The sequence below is a fragment of the Chaetodon auriga genome, chromosome 7 (assembly GCF_051107435.1).
Source record: "Chaetodon auriga isolate fChaAug3 chromosome 7, fChaAug3.hap1, whole genome shotgun sequence".
Lineage (NCBI taxonomy): Eukaryota > Metazoa > Chordata > Actinopteri > Chaetodontiformes > Chaetodontidae > Chaetodon > Chaetodon auriga.
Genome location: NC_135080.1, coordinates 6,585,854 through 6,601,221, shown reverse-complemented (window position 1 = coordinate 6,601,221; position 15,368 = coordinate 6,585,854). Strand labels below are relative to the sequence as shown.

At 45.8% G+C, this 15,368-nt stretch overlaps 1 protein-coding gene across 4 annotated transcripts in view; it reads left to right on the top strand.

The window, feature by feature from the left end:
* Positions 1–15,368, top strand: part of robo1 (roundabout, axon guidance receptor, homolog 1 (Drosophila)) — a 217,054-nt gene that overhangs the window by 182,487 nt on the left and 19,199 nt on the right. For all 4 annotated transcript variants that reach the window (XM_076734888.1, XM_076734890.1, XM_076734889.1 and 1 more), the window contains 10 exons: positions 4,063–4,187; positions 4,398–4,569; positions 6,220–6,425; positions 8,346–8,427; positions 8,614–8,782; positions 8,879–9,045; positions 9,160–9,281; positions 10,970–11,201; positions 12,085–12,206; positions 13,792–13,963. In XM_076734888.1, the coding sequence (XP_076591003.1) occupies positions 4,063–4,187; positions 4,398–4,569; positions 6,220–6,425; positions 8,346–8,427; positions 8,614–8,782; positions 8,879–9,045; positions 9,160–9,281; positions 10,970–11,201; positions 12,085–12,206; positions 13,792–13,963 (1,569 nt within the window). The remainder of the gene's footprint in view (positions 1–4,062; positions 4,188–4,397; positions 4,570–6,219; positions 6,426–8,345; positions 8,428–8,613; positions 8,783–8,878; positions 9,046–9,159; positions 9,282–10,969; positions 11,202–12,084; positions 12,207–13,791; positions 13,964–15,368) is intronic.

Genomic DNA, 15,368 nt, shown 5'->3' with positions numbered 1-15,368 from the left:
TTTGAAATGCTAAAATCTCCCTTGTCCTCTGTGGAAATGAAACGTCTTAACCTCAGGCCAATTCCCTGCTGCCTGCATGCAGAAGTGAAGCACTGACCCTTTCTTCATACATTATGCCTTTCAACCCCCCCCCATGTCATAATAAGAGTTAGAAAGGCATGAAAACGGAAGTAAAAGCACTTAAACTGATTTTACTCCAGCAAAGAAGAACCCCTGCCATAGATTTAAGGGGACAAATGTCTTTCTTGGAGTGTAAGATCAGGTGAGCGCCGTAGCATGAATCACTGGAATCCTTGTTCCTCTCTCATGGTTGAATCTGACTGATGCCTGAACCTCCAAGCTTTCAGAGTTCCTAGAACCATTTCTCTCTAGTCTCCAGATCCCCGTGCTTCAGAACCAGACCAGGACATGAGGAGGCCAGGGAGGCTGTGGGCACTGAGTAGTCCAGCTAATTAAAGACAAGCAGGCCACAGTCCCACGCCCGGAAATGACATGCTTCTAATTACAGATGCGGGCATAAGAAAGGAAAGAAAAGCCGGGTAATTGTAGGTCTGAACAGGCCAAAGTAGGAGAAACGATGTATAGGTATCGAGATGTCGCTGTAGTAGTGAAGACAACAGTAATGTGGGGGGCAGGAGTTTGGTCTGTGTGCTTAGTGGGCAATGCTGTCACTCTGCATTAAACTATGGCAAGACTGCAGAGCCGCTGCATAAGAATAACCGAGCAGCTGAATTATATAATTCCAGCGGTAGTGAGCTTATGGCAGAGAGAACTGCACCACAAATGGGTAATCCGATATTGAAGGCTGAAGTGGAATTAATGTAAATACTCTTTGAACTCAGCTTTCTCTGCTAAATCTGCTGTGTAAATGGACTATAAAACCAGTGGAATTAAAATAGGACTTCTGAAAGGACTGGTTAAATATAGACGCCTTTCCCCACAGCGTTATTATGCACTTTGTTTATCGCTGAAATATGGTATGTGCAAATTGTATTAAACCTATAGCAGCACACTTAATATTTCAGATATTGTCCTACAAAGCAAATCCCTTTTAACGGTTTCTGAGTAGAATCCAGCTCTGTGTGGACAGAGGGGGATTTTCACACCTTCCATGCTCCGATTGTCAGCGAACAATGTCGACATTGTGGAAGCGGTGCCTCGGGCTGTTTTTCTTTCAACGTGCCCTGCCCTCGTTACTAACTTAATCAGTGAATTATTGTCTTGCGCGCGTGTTTGTCAGTCTACTACACCTCCTTTGGACTCGTAAATATGTCGAGTGAAATATTTCATTGATTGATGGGAGACAGTCACAATTGGCCGAGTCACCAGCCGCTTTTATAGTTTCATCGTAAAATCATTAATCTAAGCCACATGAGAATGCCTCAGTGAGATGGGCTGTTCAGCTATTCTGAGGGTGCGTGAACATGTGAGACTGTGTGTTTTCAGAGATGTAAGAACACAAAGGCATTTTGATCTGGCTCTGCTGTGGTTGGATGATGTTTATACTGTATTTCTTAATTAAGCCTCACCAGTGGACTTCAACCATAGGAATGTAAATATTTCAGACCGTATTGGACAGAATTCAGAAAATCAACAAGTCTTTTTTTTTTCTCTCGGCTGGTTAAGTTTGCTGTGAGCATTGATTTACGTATAGAAAGGTCTTGAATGGAATAGTAGTCCACAGAGCGGCGTTGCTAATAACCCATGTTAAGTGTCTGGAAGGACACTTGGAGCTGCTGCCAAAAGAGTGAATGAGAGGAGCTTTCCTGTCTGCAGCCTCACCATCAGATAGACCCTCGCTGTGTTGTGAGCGCCACACTTCAGCTGACGGACGGTACACAAAATCTGAGAGAGGGACAGAACATCTAAAACATGCTACAGACCTCCCGATGGGAGCTGCTATTAATCATGCTAAATCCTCCGCGTGCAGTCGTGCTCTCGTGTTGATGTCAGGCCCACTGAACAGCAGCGCTGCTCAAATCCCCATTAATATCTCTGCTGTGCTCTTTGGTACGTAGCCTGCCTCCTATTGGGCTGGAGGCCACAGTGCTCAGTGTGTTCTCCTCAGCTGCTCTGATTAGCTTATTGATAGAGACCCCCCCCCCCCCCCCCCCCCGCCTCTCTTGTGCTGTGAGCTAGCGGAAAGCCCACAACAAAGTAGCCCGGTCAGATTTAAGGCTCACCTCTCCCTCCAGGTCCACAACTGTGATCACAGCAGCATGGGAGAGGTAGGGTTACCTAATTAAAGGCTCAGACACACATGAATGGATGTGTGTCTGTGTTTTAGGGGGCTTGAGCATCTGTGGGCGTGTCTGTTCTCATGATTGTGTGCATCTAGAGCCTCTCGCACACGGATAGCGGTGAGCGTCTTCTTCTGGGAGTGTTTGATGTAAGTCTTATCTGCATTTTAAAGGCCAGCAGGGGGAGGAGGGAGGGGTGGGTCATTACTCTGACTGACAGCATTTATGTTTCCGTGGGAGCCGTTGAAGCAGACAGATTAGATAAGGTGAGTGATTGGCCGAGGGAGATTTATGGCCAAAGACTGACGGTTAACATTCACCTTGGTTTTATGAATCAGGCTCATATTTGCGAGGCTGTGTTTGAAGGACTGTGATCTCGCTGCTCCTCAGGGTGCTCTCAACCTCATTAAGGGTACAGGGGAGATTCACCTTCACACAGCAGCTGGAAAGAGAGGAGGAAAGCAAACAAAGCATGATGTTGCTAAGCATAAAACATCTGTCTTGTGTGTTTCATGGTATTGTCTGTGTGCCTCTTTTTTTTTTTTTGACCTTTTACTTAATCCAACATTTTTCTTGTCCTTGAACGTGTCCCAGGACTGGGAAGGAATGTTGAATTCTTCAGTATTGTCCTGTGTGTGTGATTTTAATGCATTCCTGATCACTCATGGTAATTATCCTTTGCCGTGTTTATCATGTCCCCTGGGTCTTGAGCCGAGGGTGAAATATGACATATCTTTTATTCATAGAATAACAAGAACATGATTATTTGAACCCATGGACATCACATTGTTATTTTCCTTATCTCTCATCTTAATGTCATGCTGTTTGTTGTTTATTTATTCATCTTCGGGTTTTTTGTTGTTGTGCTTTTGTTTCCTTTTTAGTCGTGTCTGGTAAGTTGAAATGTCACCCGTCACCTATTCACCGCCCTGACAGAGACAGGAAGCTGTCACAACCCCCCTCCATCCTCCTCCCATCACTTCTCCACCCTCCAATCAGCACTCATGTTTCTGTTGTCATGGGCAACAGTGACAAAAGGACATTAATGGGTAAAAATATGCTCAGCTTGGGCCTCCAAGGTAAAGCTGCATCATTTCATTCTATTATTTCTCCGTTTATGCATTACCAAACACCCCGTCGCATTGGTGGACAGATTAAGTCTGTATTTCAAATGACAGCTTTCAGATTGCTTTACTTGACACAGGTGCTGTATAGAAATAATTAAAACGCCAGCTGATTTATGATATTTGAGGATGTATTCAGACTCCTCTTTAAAGTACAGTGTAGATGTAAGCTGGCCTGCCCCTGGACCTCTACATTGAGGGTGTGTCTCCTCACATAAATGGCCTATTAGACCAGCAAGGCCTGCATGGATGACATTGGTCATTAAGATGCATGGATACTGCATCCTGGTTGAGGCCTGAGCTATTGGAGGGTGTCAGCATGGACAGATGGCTCAAATTTATTTCCCATTTCCATGTAAATTTTAATGGTCCATGCCCTTGCCCATGCAAATGAGGGGGCATGGGAGTAACCCTGTATTTTTTTTGTTTCTATTCATTACAACTATAATATGCCTGCATTTTGAAGCTGATCAGCCTACTGTTTAATCTGCTGTGCACAAACGGTCCAAAGTTTTGAAAGAGAGCCTGAATTGTTCCAACAGATTTGAATACAGGCACCGTAGCTGCAGTCAAATTTCTTTTGTCTTTCATTCAAATAAGCCAGACCACATGTAACTGTAATATTATGATAACTATAATAATATACTATGGTATGTTTGTCTATTCAATGGCTAACCATTCTCATGGCTGTCCTCCAGTGCCCCCGGCATTTGTGGTGAGACCAAGGAACCAGGTGGTTGGGGTTGGCAGAACTGTCACCTTCCAGTGCGAAGCCACTGGAAACCCACAGCCAGCCATTTTCTGGCAGCAGGAAGGCAGTCAGGTAAACAAAATAAACTAGAATAAAGGTTTTTTATTTCAAAATGGCTCTTTGTCCAGTTAGAGAATATGCTAGCATCCTCATTCAGAGCTTTGGAAAGAACTGTTTGCTGATATTGTAAGACAGATGCATGCATGCGTGTAGCTGGCCAATTAGCTTATTCGAGCTGTGAATCAGAGTCTGACTTCATGTGATCCGTGTTATTCCCCACAGAACCTGCTCTTCTCCTACCAACCTCCTCAACCCTTCAGTCGATTTTCTGTATCCCAGACTGGGGACCTGACCATCACTGATGCTGAACGCTCAGACATGGGGTACTATATCTGCCAGGCCCTCAACATCGCTGGCAGTGTAATTACCAAGGCTCTGCTAGAGGTAACTGATGGTAAGCAACCTTTCATTCTTTCAACGCAGTTTCTGCACACAGCAAAGCCTCAGAGGGAATCGGAACGCTGAAAGAAGACTTGAGTGGATAAATGTTGGTATTTCAGATAATCTTTGGCTCATGAGGATAATGCCGTTCATCTGAAATGCTGTGGTAGTGCTGCAGAGCATATTAATATCCAAATTGAGGTTTGTGAGGTTTGGTCTGGCCTGTTCAGTGTGTTCCTGTCAGAGGTAGAGACTCTCTGGTGCCTGTGCACCCAGACCGTGGCTCAGTATTTGGCTTCGCAGGCTTCACACTGGCTAATGTCTCCTTTGGTATTCCATGGCTGGCTTGCTGCTGTCTACCGTTGGAAGACTGTGGCTGTGTGGTGAGGTCTGGATTGGGTCCTCTAATTACTCCACTAGCCAATCCCTGTCAGCCTGGTGGACTAGCCTTGGCTTCATTTCCACCATTCCCGCAGAGATCTGGGCAGCTACTATTTTTTTCTACGACACACCTAGATTCATCTCTTCATTTACCAAATGTCCTTCTTCGTGTCAGCCCTACAATGGCATGCTCTATATCTCTCTCCCCGCTTCTCTCTCTCATTCTGTCATGCTCTCTGGATAATAATAACAGTTATTAAAGTGAGCAGGCCGCTCTGAGGCCACCACTTCTCCGTAGGCAGATCTGGTAATTACAGGTCGTGCTGACAATGTTTTAGTAATTGCACCAGCCCCGACACAAAAGCAAATACAAAGCAGCCCAGAGATTACTCCGCAGCGCGGCTCTGAAGATCTATGCATGGATGCATGCATCATTATGTGCTGCCTTTACACTGTGTTAGATAGTTATTAAATTGCTCCGCACTGAATGTAACTTGCTAGTAAATCAGTGGGGCTGACAGCAGTGCTCATCAATAGTGCTATGAGTGATACTAATAATCAGAACGAGGCAAACAACAAGGAACGAGGATGAAACACACGCAGCAGAGGCTAAATACAAATGAAAAAAAAAGCATAGGGTTCATGTAATTATAAAGTCTCTTTGACATCTTCTCCCTTTGCCTCCCGTCTCTTCTCCACATTACAGCCTTCCTCTTTCTGTCAATTCGCTCTTTCTCTCTTTGACTTTGTCGTTTATGTTGACTGGTTGAGCGCCAAAGGTTCACAGGCTGGGAGGCAGGGAGGCGGAGTTTAGACGTCCTCATGCTAATACACATTGTCTGTTCTGGCTGGATGTTTTTGTAAGCGTTTTCTCCCTCGTTTTGTGTTTTATGCCTGGGGGATGGGCAAGGGGATTGTTGGCCGTGAGCGTTCATGTGGGTAGTGCCAGGCGTCTGGAAGAGCTGCAGCGAGAAACCTGAAGTATCTGACGCTGTTTCATTTTAATTACGCTGCTTTTATTTGGCTAAGTTCGACTCCTGCTGCTGAATGATTAGAAAATTGTTTCCAGTTCTTGAAATTGGATTTAATCCCTCTCCCCCTCCCCTTGCCGTTTTCGCCTGCTTACATTGCTACACATTGTTTGTCAGATGCTCGCCATTCTCTGCCTTTTGTGTGTTTTCCTACACAAGCTGGCTATAATCTCTGCCACAGCATGCAAACACCTTCACAGTTTTTCTCCTCCAACCTCTCCACATAATTGCCCCTTCTCCTCCTCCCACAGTCGTGTCCGATCGCCCGCCACCAGTTATCAAACAGGGCCCGACCAATCAGACAGTCGCTGTGGACGGCACCGTGATCCTCACCTGCGTGGCATCAGGAAACCCCGCCCCCACCATCCTGTGGAGGAAGGATGGTGTTTTGGTGTCCACGCACGACTCCAGGGTCAAACAGCTGGACACAGGCGCATTGCAGATACGCTATGCAAAGGTAAGACACCTGCACACATACGAACATGCTCAGATCCCCTTTGAACAGCGAGCAAATATACAGCACAGCAGCCATTACTCTGCAGCGGCATTTGGAGTTTGTAATTCGACCGTGAATGTCTAACCTTGCCTGGCATTTCTATATATATTTATATAGAAATATAATTATGTTTTAAATATTTTTTTTTTATTTGGCCGCCTTTAATGTCTAAATCCATTCAAATCAACTTCAAAGTTGTCCATATCGCATCCATAATGTGCTGGGCAAACCCCTGCTGGTTGGTAAATAAGGCATGTGTTCCCTGCCAGCAGCCAGCCCTCAGTGGGCTGTCAGTTAGTTGTCGTGGGTTTGAAACAGAGTCTGTGAAGTCGAACGGTCTAGTTCCTGTCAGTCAGCGAGCACAGTGGGTTTTGTGTGTAATTCTACGTGTCAGCGTGTGTGTGTGTGTGTGTGTGTGTGTGTGTGTGTGTGTGTGTGTGTGTGTGATGGCGAGCTGTGTGATGCTGAACACACTCTTACAGAGAGACGAGTAGGGGGTGCTGACGTGTCTTCCAGATGGAGGCGTCACGGGGTCAGAGTTCGCGTCAGTTTGCGGCGTTCTGATGAATGCTGGCATGTCTTGTGGTGACAAGATTGCAGTGTGATTGGGCCGCCAGTGCGAGGCAGGCAGGAGGCGATGCGTCTGAGCCGCTCTCCTGCTGGAGCCGAGCAAACTCCGCAGGCACTTTACATTAATGAACTTGTCATTTCTCCCTGACACCTTTTTAATGAAGATGTTTTTGATGCGTGAGGTAATTCATTAACGTGGTCGCGTGAGTGTTCAGTGTCGTCGTTATTGAATTTTAATTCTTTTTTTTTTACCTGCCAGACAAATAAATACACACCTCAAGGGTCATGTTCATATTCAGTTATTCAAACTGTTTATCTCTTTCTGTTCAGCACAGTAGCCCTTTGCATACTTTTGCATCACCCACAAACCACAAAAGGATTTTTGTCGTACCCACAGATTTTGACTGCAGTTGACGCAGCAGACATCTTTAGAAATGCAGCATGGTGACAATATGCTATATACCTTTGCCAACAGGGTTATGTTTTGTGTTAGTTATGTTTATTATCCTGTTGGCTAGAAGAATATCTGAAAAAACCTGTCAACCGATTTCAATGAAATTCAGTGGAAATGCAGGCCATGAGCCGAGCAACAAATGGTTTGTGTTGGCTCTGGATCCAAAATCCAGGTGTCAATCCAAGAATATTCCAGAGAACTCACATTTTTTTCAGCTCTCTTTCACTGTCTGGCACATGTACCACATGAGTGTCTGTCTGTACTGTATGTGTATTTGATGCAGATTCAGATTTAATGCAGATTTTCCATTGTTAAAATAACAAACGTCATCCTTGGTAGAGAGAGGTACGAGCTCTTTAAGCACTTTCTGCTGTTGTAGCTTCTGAACTATAATGTAACTAAGCTACAAAATTACTACACCGTAGGTCAACGATGCATACTGGCCCTCTAAAGTTTCAGTGATCCTCACTTGCAGAAATCGAGGTTCAACCATATATCTTCAGCACAGATCGTCACCACATCTGTTACACAGAGCTGCCGTGTTTGGTACTCAGGGGATTGTAGAAAGAGAAAAGGTCTCCAATTAGTCTATGATCCTGTGAAAATCTTCTCCATTTAACTAGGAATGGTTTGCCACTTGGCCTTTCCAGCTGTTTTCCCCCAGTTTCTGCTATGAAAGAGATAATATTGCGATTATCAGGCAATGACAGCTGCCTGCTGCAGACTCCACCAGAATGTATAAGCAGAGCAGTGGTTGTGGGCAAGAGGTGGAAAGAGACAGCTTCCACTTCAGGCAACTGTGGCACACATTTGAATAATTTCCATGTAACCACATTTCCTCCCCTTTCCTCCTCCAGCTTGGTGACACTGGCACCTACACCTGCATCGCCTCCACGCCCAGTGGAGAGGCGTCTTGGAAAGCCTTCTTAGAGGTCCACGGTAAGCCGAAGCCCAGTAGCGATGTTAAGTTTTCCAATGACAAGTGTACATTTTTTTTGGATTGCTTGATGTGTTCTAATATTCTTATTCCACTTTCCCTTGGTGATGTTTTGCATGCCTTTGCTTGGAAATAGCAATAAAATACATTCTTCCTCGTATTTTCCCTTCTGTCTGTTCTGCATTAAGAGTTTGGAGTCCCAGTCCAGCCAAACAGACCCACTGACCCGAACCTGATCCCCAGTGCCCCTTCCAAACCTGAGGTCACGGACGTCACCCGCACCTCCGTCGCCCTTTCCTGGAAACCTAATCTCAATGCTGGAGCCACACCCACCTCCTATGTAATAGAGGCCTTCAGGTAAAATTAATCAGCTGGACGATCAATAAACCAGAATAACTGCGTGGCCTCAGCGAAACCTTTTAAACCTTAATTCTCTGTGTTGCGTGTCCACAGTCATGCATCAGGGAGCAGCTGGCAGACCTTGGCAGAGCATGTGAAAACTGAGTCATTTGTACTGAAGGGCTTAAAGCCCAGCGCAGTCTACCTCTTCTTGGTACGGGCAGCCAATGCCTACGGGCTGAGTGATCCCAGTCCTATCACTGATGCTGTGAAAACACAAGGTGAGAACTGCCTTCTTACTGATCTGAACTGGATATACAGTGCAGCAGTGTTTTGGATTTTCTCTTGCTTAAGGCAACAGCATGAATTTTTGTTGTCTGCTCTTCTGCATACAGATATCCCCCCAACCAGCCAGGGTGTGGACCATCGTCAGATCCAAAGGGAGTTGGGAGAAGTGGTCATTCACCTGCACAATCCCACCATTCTCTCCTCCTCATCTGTCAGGGTCCAGTGGACAGTGAGTATAATTTTCTCCATGAATGCGCCATTGTCTCATCTTTTTCTTAAGACAGCTGCAGCCAGCTACCGATTGCCAGATGGATCATTGGTATAGCTGGTCACCAAAGCTCCAAGGTTAGTTTAGTGATATGCCTACGGTCAATTTGTCAGGCCACTCAGCCGAGCGAAGGCTCCAACGTCCTCGCACCCTACAGAGGAAGGACACTGCAGAGAGGAGCCTGGAACACAGTCCAAGTGTTCTTAGTGTCCATCTGGCATGAGCCTGAGCTGGTGGACTGGCCAGAGACCAAAAACCTGCAGCTTTGCCCACAGTGGACCCCTCATCTGCCCAAAAGCCAGAGTAAAGAGCGCAGCCTTCTGTTGGCCATGCAGTACCATATAGCAGTGTGTGGCGTGCCAGTCTGTGCCCTCTCAGATTGAAAACACTCGACGGCTGTTAAAATAATACAAGTGAGAAGGAAGAGGTGGCCAACTCATGCTCTTAAGTGGAAATGGCTTACAGATGTTAAAACCGATAGGTGGGAGAGGAAGAAGTAGAAGTGGAAGCTTATGGTGCCGTTTCTTCTTCTGGTGCTGTTACAGGCTGAATATGAAGTGCTAACATTCACCATCATTATTATACATTATTATACACTATGGCTGTCCACCTTACATAGTAGATTTTAGTCTGTGGGATGGCTCTCTGAAGGGTAAGACCGTCTCTGTTTTGCCTTTTGACGGAAGGCCTGCTTTCCCAGGTATTATGGAGTGCCACAGTGAGTGATGAATGGGACTGAGCAAACGTGAAAAGGATACTGACATGTCAAGACTGATTTAAAACATTACTGCCCAGTTACCCTGCCTCCTTGGAATGTTCCAGAAAAACACATGACATGACAGAGGCTGACATTATAGTTCAGCGCCACGGTTTCCTTGTTTTGTGGGCTAAATCTATTCCCAATGTGGAGTTTCTTGGTTTTACGTTTTCCTTTGTGTTGTGGTAAATGGTTGCGCAGTTTTCGGGCTAATGAAGACCACCTGAGCCGGCAGCATATTTTACAGGGGATAAAGAAATCACTAAAATCTTTACAAGCCAGTGCTGCTCGCCTTCCACAGGGACTCGTAGGGATATTAGCATACTGGTTAGGTGTTATTCTTTTCTCCATGTGGGATCACAAAGCAACATTAATTATCCTTAAACTAAACTAACAGACAAATCCTTTCTAATTATGTTTATTCTTTTTATTTAGCTGATGCCGTTTAACTTGTTGTATTCTCATCTTCTGGTGCTCTGTTTAGAGATCCACTTTCCCCCTCTTCCTTAACTTCAGCAGCCAGTTGGTACACTGGAGAGCAGGACAGGATGAGACAGGCTGTTCTGGGAGCCTGGGCCCTATTTAACCAGCTCCAGACTTAGAGGAACCTCTGGCCAATGACCTCATACTGTGGTTTGCACAATTCGCTGCTGCTCCAAATGGCGCATAGACAGACAGTCAAAAAGAGATGTAGATGTGGATGGATAAACCGAGGGGTGATGTGATGAGTTAGCACCCCATTCTGTGCAGCGCCTGGTGTATCAGTTCACTGATCCATCGCTGCCCAGTGATGCTACAATCTATTACATGACTGTATCACTTTCCACTGTGAACTGTGAAGCAGCTAATCAAGTCAAGCTGACACCGTCTGTGTTCCCGTGCCATTCACTAGGTGGAGCAGCAGTCGCAGTACATCCAGGGCTACAAGGTGATGTACAGGCCATCACCGGAGGGGCTGCAGAGGAGCGAGTGGGCCGTGTTCGAGGTGCGCACCCCCGGGGAGGACAGCGCTGTTGTGACACAGCTTCGGAAAGGAGTCACATATGAGTTCAAAGTCCGCCCCTTCTTCAATGAATTCCAGGGAACAGACAGTGATGTTAAAATTGGCAAGACGCTGGAGGAAGGTGGGGGGATGTGTATGTGTATGCGTACGACTGTGTGAGAGTTTGCTTTGGTGCTTGCGTGTGTGCATGCATGTTTTCATGTTTACACAATTTTATATGCACAGCTTGCATGTGTGAGAGCGTACAGCAGCTGTTCACAGCAGGCAGCGAGGGCAGGATTATGTTATGTTCAAATGGGGTGTATTCAAGCATGCTAGGGTGCATGTTCAGCTCTTTAAAAGCCTATGGAAACCTATACACAACACTCCAGTGCAAGTGTTACACTAATTTGTCATAGGGTGTGGTTGTGGCAGTCTCGTGAGGTTTGGTTGAAACCCAACTGCAAATTTCAATCTGCAGCGCACAGTTCAGAGGAAAAGTGTGTTTAGCATAGAGATTTTTGTGTGTGTTGCATGTGTGGGAGTGTTTTGATCTTTTTCTGCTGGATTCTCCTTTGTTCTCAATTTTGTTGATAATTGTTTTCGTAGCTCTTAACATAATGTTTGTTCCCTATAAAGTGAAAAAAACGCCTTTTTGGCAACATTCAGACAGTGATTACGTCTTTTATGTTGCATTCATAATTATTTCAGTTTAATTACGGGTGGACCACAGGTTGGCGTTCACACACCACCGTACACGCCACCATAATAACTCCCTGTCTGTTCTGAGTAAACAGTTATTTGCTTATGTTTAGCCACAAAAGCACTTGTGTGAAATACACTCAGATAAAAGCTTCATAATTTTGATTATTAGTCCTTTGTTCTCACCTCAGCTTCACACTCACACAGAGATAAAAAGGACAAATTCTGGCAGCTAAGCGGGATGAGGCAGGGAGAGACTGTATGCAGTTATCAACAAAAATGCATCTCATATATGGTGTGGGTCTTTTGTCTACCCCCCTCAGCCCCCAGCGCCCCACCTCGTGAGGTTACAGTGACGGAGAGCGGGGACAATGGGACCGCCATCGTGGTCTCCTGGCAACCACCTCAGGAAGAGGAGCAGAATGGGGTGGTCCAGGAGTACAAGGTAACACACCCGCACAAAAAAAAACAGCTTGCAGATACCTCAGGTCTGAGCAAGTGGGACTCATACTGTGGAGACACAAAGGAGACATGAACAGAGTGGATAGCAGATAGAGACAATGCACATGGAAAGGTAATGAATTCCTGGTTGAGGCACACCTTTGTACACTCCTCACTGCTCTCCCTCTGTGATGAGAGACTCAGACGGGAGAGTAAAGGAGTAGAAATCAGGGGAACTGGTGAGAACTGTTGTGAAACAGTGCCATCTGGTGGTGATGGTAGACTCACACATCTTCTGAACAGTAGTAAGGAGAATCTTCTGTGGTAATTATTGAGAGGTATCCCTCTAATGTTTCCCTCTAATGATCAAAGTGTGTTTAGCGGAGACAAAATGTTTGGTCTTTATTTTACAGAAAGTGTATTTTAACTTGTATTGATACAAATTGAAATAAAAAGAATTCAATATTTAAAGAGTGAACAGCTACATAATCCTCAACTGTAGGGTAGGTTTTATTTAGCAGTGGCAGATAATGGAGTATAGAGGACAACAAGCCATAAGAGTGACCGAGGACATAACAATGAGGAGACCAACTGCCATTAATATTCCGGTCATTTCTTCGGTCTGGGACTCTGCTAATGCATCCTTCAACCTATAGCACCCCTCTCAGTCCCGCTGTCCTCCTCCATCCTTGATAATGTATGCTCTTTTTGTAATGGCCCCACTTTGGACAGTGCTGTCCTCTCATACATTATGCTGTGGGAGTCCTGTATTTTAATTGAAAAGCCTTTCTGTGTCACAGGGAATGTAGGTTAGTGGAGGAAGGGGAGACGAGGCAGAGCTGGTAAAAAGTTAAGCCACTGTTAATTTTCCAGGTAAATGTTTTCTGGTGATAGGCTTTAGAGTAATTTCATGGTTTTTAAGTTCAGCTCGAGAGCGTTCCCTGCTCATTACCGAGCCCGGTCCCTAGCGGCTCTTCCGCTCACCGCAATTTTTAAGATACACAGGAAATTTCAGGCCTTTGTAGTTCCATCACAGAAGTGCAAACACGCACAAGCACACATGTGAAGCGCACACCCAAGGAAATGTGGACGTTAACCTAGTTAACTGGTGGGAGGCGGTGGGGGGTAAAGAAAGCAGAATGTCAGGGCTTCAGGACATGGAGGTCTCCAGGTCTCATGCTGAGGCGAATGTGTACCTCTCTTTGTAACCCTGGTTTGAGTCAGCCTGCGAGACTGCTCTCCTTCCTGGGAGTGACAGCACTTAGCTTCTGCTGAAATTGGGTTATGGGGGTGATTACTGATCCCCATTTGTTTTCATGGGCTTAAGGCTACACCGAGACGTGTTATGGCTACCTCAGCTAATACTGACCCTGTGTTGAGCACAGCCTGTAAAACATAAAGCCACGCTGTGAAATGTTTTCCTACCTCAGAGATGTAACGCAATACCCACAGTGCGCCAAAATGCTGCAATAGCAGCGCCAACCAATTATAAGGACACAGGTTGGTGGCGGCTACCAAGCTGAACGTTGTCAGGAAACCCTCATAACACTGCCTCAATCTCCACTGTCTCTTTGTCTCTGTTATGGCAGATTTGGTGCTTGGGGAATGAGAGCAGGTACCACATCAACCGCACAGTTGACGGCTCAACCTTATCCGTGCTGATTCCCAGTCTGGCCCCAGGGATCCGCTACAGCGTGGAGGTAGCAGCCAGCACCGGGGCGGGTCCCGGAGTCAAGAGCGACATCACCTTCTTCCAGCTTGGTGGGTTGAAACAACCTTTATTTCTCTCTCAGTGGAGGTCATACAATTATTTTGTTTTTCCCTCTAGTGGATGCATTTGCTGTGTCTCCGTGTGTTTGTCCTCTGGCAATCCTCACACACAGAATGGAACCAAACCATCTGACAAATAATTATGGCATTAATCCAGTCATCTCAAATTAAGAGCTTTTCAGTAATATGACTTTCTGCCAAGTGCTCAGACAATTATGTAATTCCTTTCTTTGTAGTGACGGACATGATTCAAGCCTCTGCCTGCTTTCCCTTTCATTATCAAGAGCGATGCTTAAAAGCTGTAATCAAGGTGATTACTGTTATACAAACATCATCACACTTGCCACGGAAGAGTATGATGAGTTTGAATGACAGAGAGCTTTGGCAGTTTTTGTGAAACGTCTCCGCTGCAGTAGCTGGCATTGTGATCAACACCAGCACATTAAATTCCTGTGTGGCAGAGCTGTTGAGCTGTTGAGCTGCCACACCCTGCTCCACTACACAGTCAAGGATGCAATGTTTTCTGCCTCCGCTTCGCCTCAAACAACAAAGGCAAAGCTGAATCCTGCACTCTGGGCTGAGACGTGACATGCTGTTAATGCTAAGAAACACAGTGCAGACTGCTTTGTGGCTAGCTGTTCTAATTTATTTCTTGCCTTTTGTCCTTTTAGTCTAGACCGACAGACATGTTGAGATGTTTTGTCAGTTTTTATTCCCTAAAGCTCTGAGCTGGCCTACACGGGAGAGCGATGGAAAACACATGAATAGCAGGATGAGGCAGAGCGAGGGAGAAGTCCATCTGGTTTTTAATGTGTGATTGAGTGGGCTGGGATGGGCATGAAGAAGCACTGGCTGTGACTGATACAATTTCTCTCCCTTGAAGAGCTCCTGTGGTGATTGTTGCCATGTTCCAACACTGGAGTGGAACAATGTGCCTTGGGGACCAGCGCTTCACCCAAATGCATTTGTCACACTCTGAGCTTGTATGCGTCATCACAGCGCAGATACCTGTACAGTCCCTTGTGGGCTGCTTAGTCACATTGGCATGCTCCGTTCACTCGGCCAGACAGAACCACAAATTGAGAAGACAGGCAGTGGAATGGAGACATGGACTGAGCGGCTGAGACAAAGACAGAAGGATGTGCAGGGGTAAAGGCAGGGAGCTGGTTTCACTGGGGGAGTGTTTTTGCCTCTGGCTTAGAGAGTTGGTAGAGGCTAGAGCATGAAAGACTTGAGAAAAGAGATGAGGACAAAGCAACACAAACATGAAGAAATTTCAGAATGGCAGGGGGTGGGGCGACCCGGAGAAGTCTTTCATGTATCACGCATGAGGGAGAAGCACAGAGAGAATAGACAGATGAGAAAAACAGACCGAGAGCTGGTTGTTGTGAGCCGC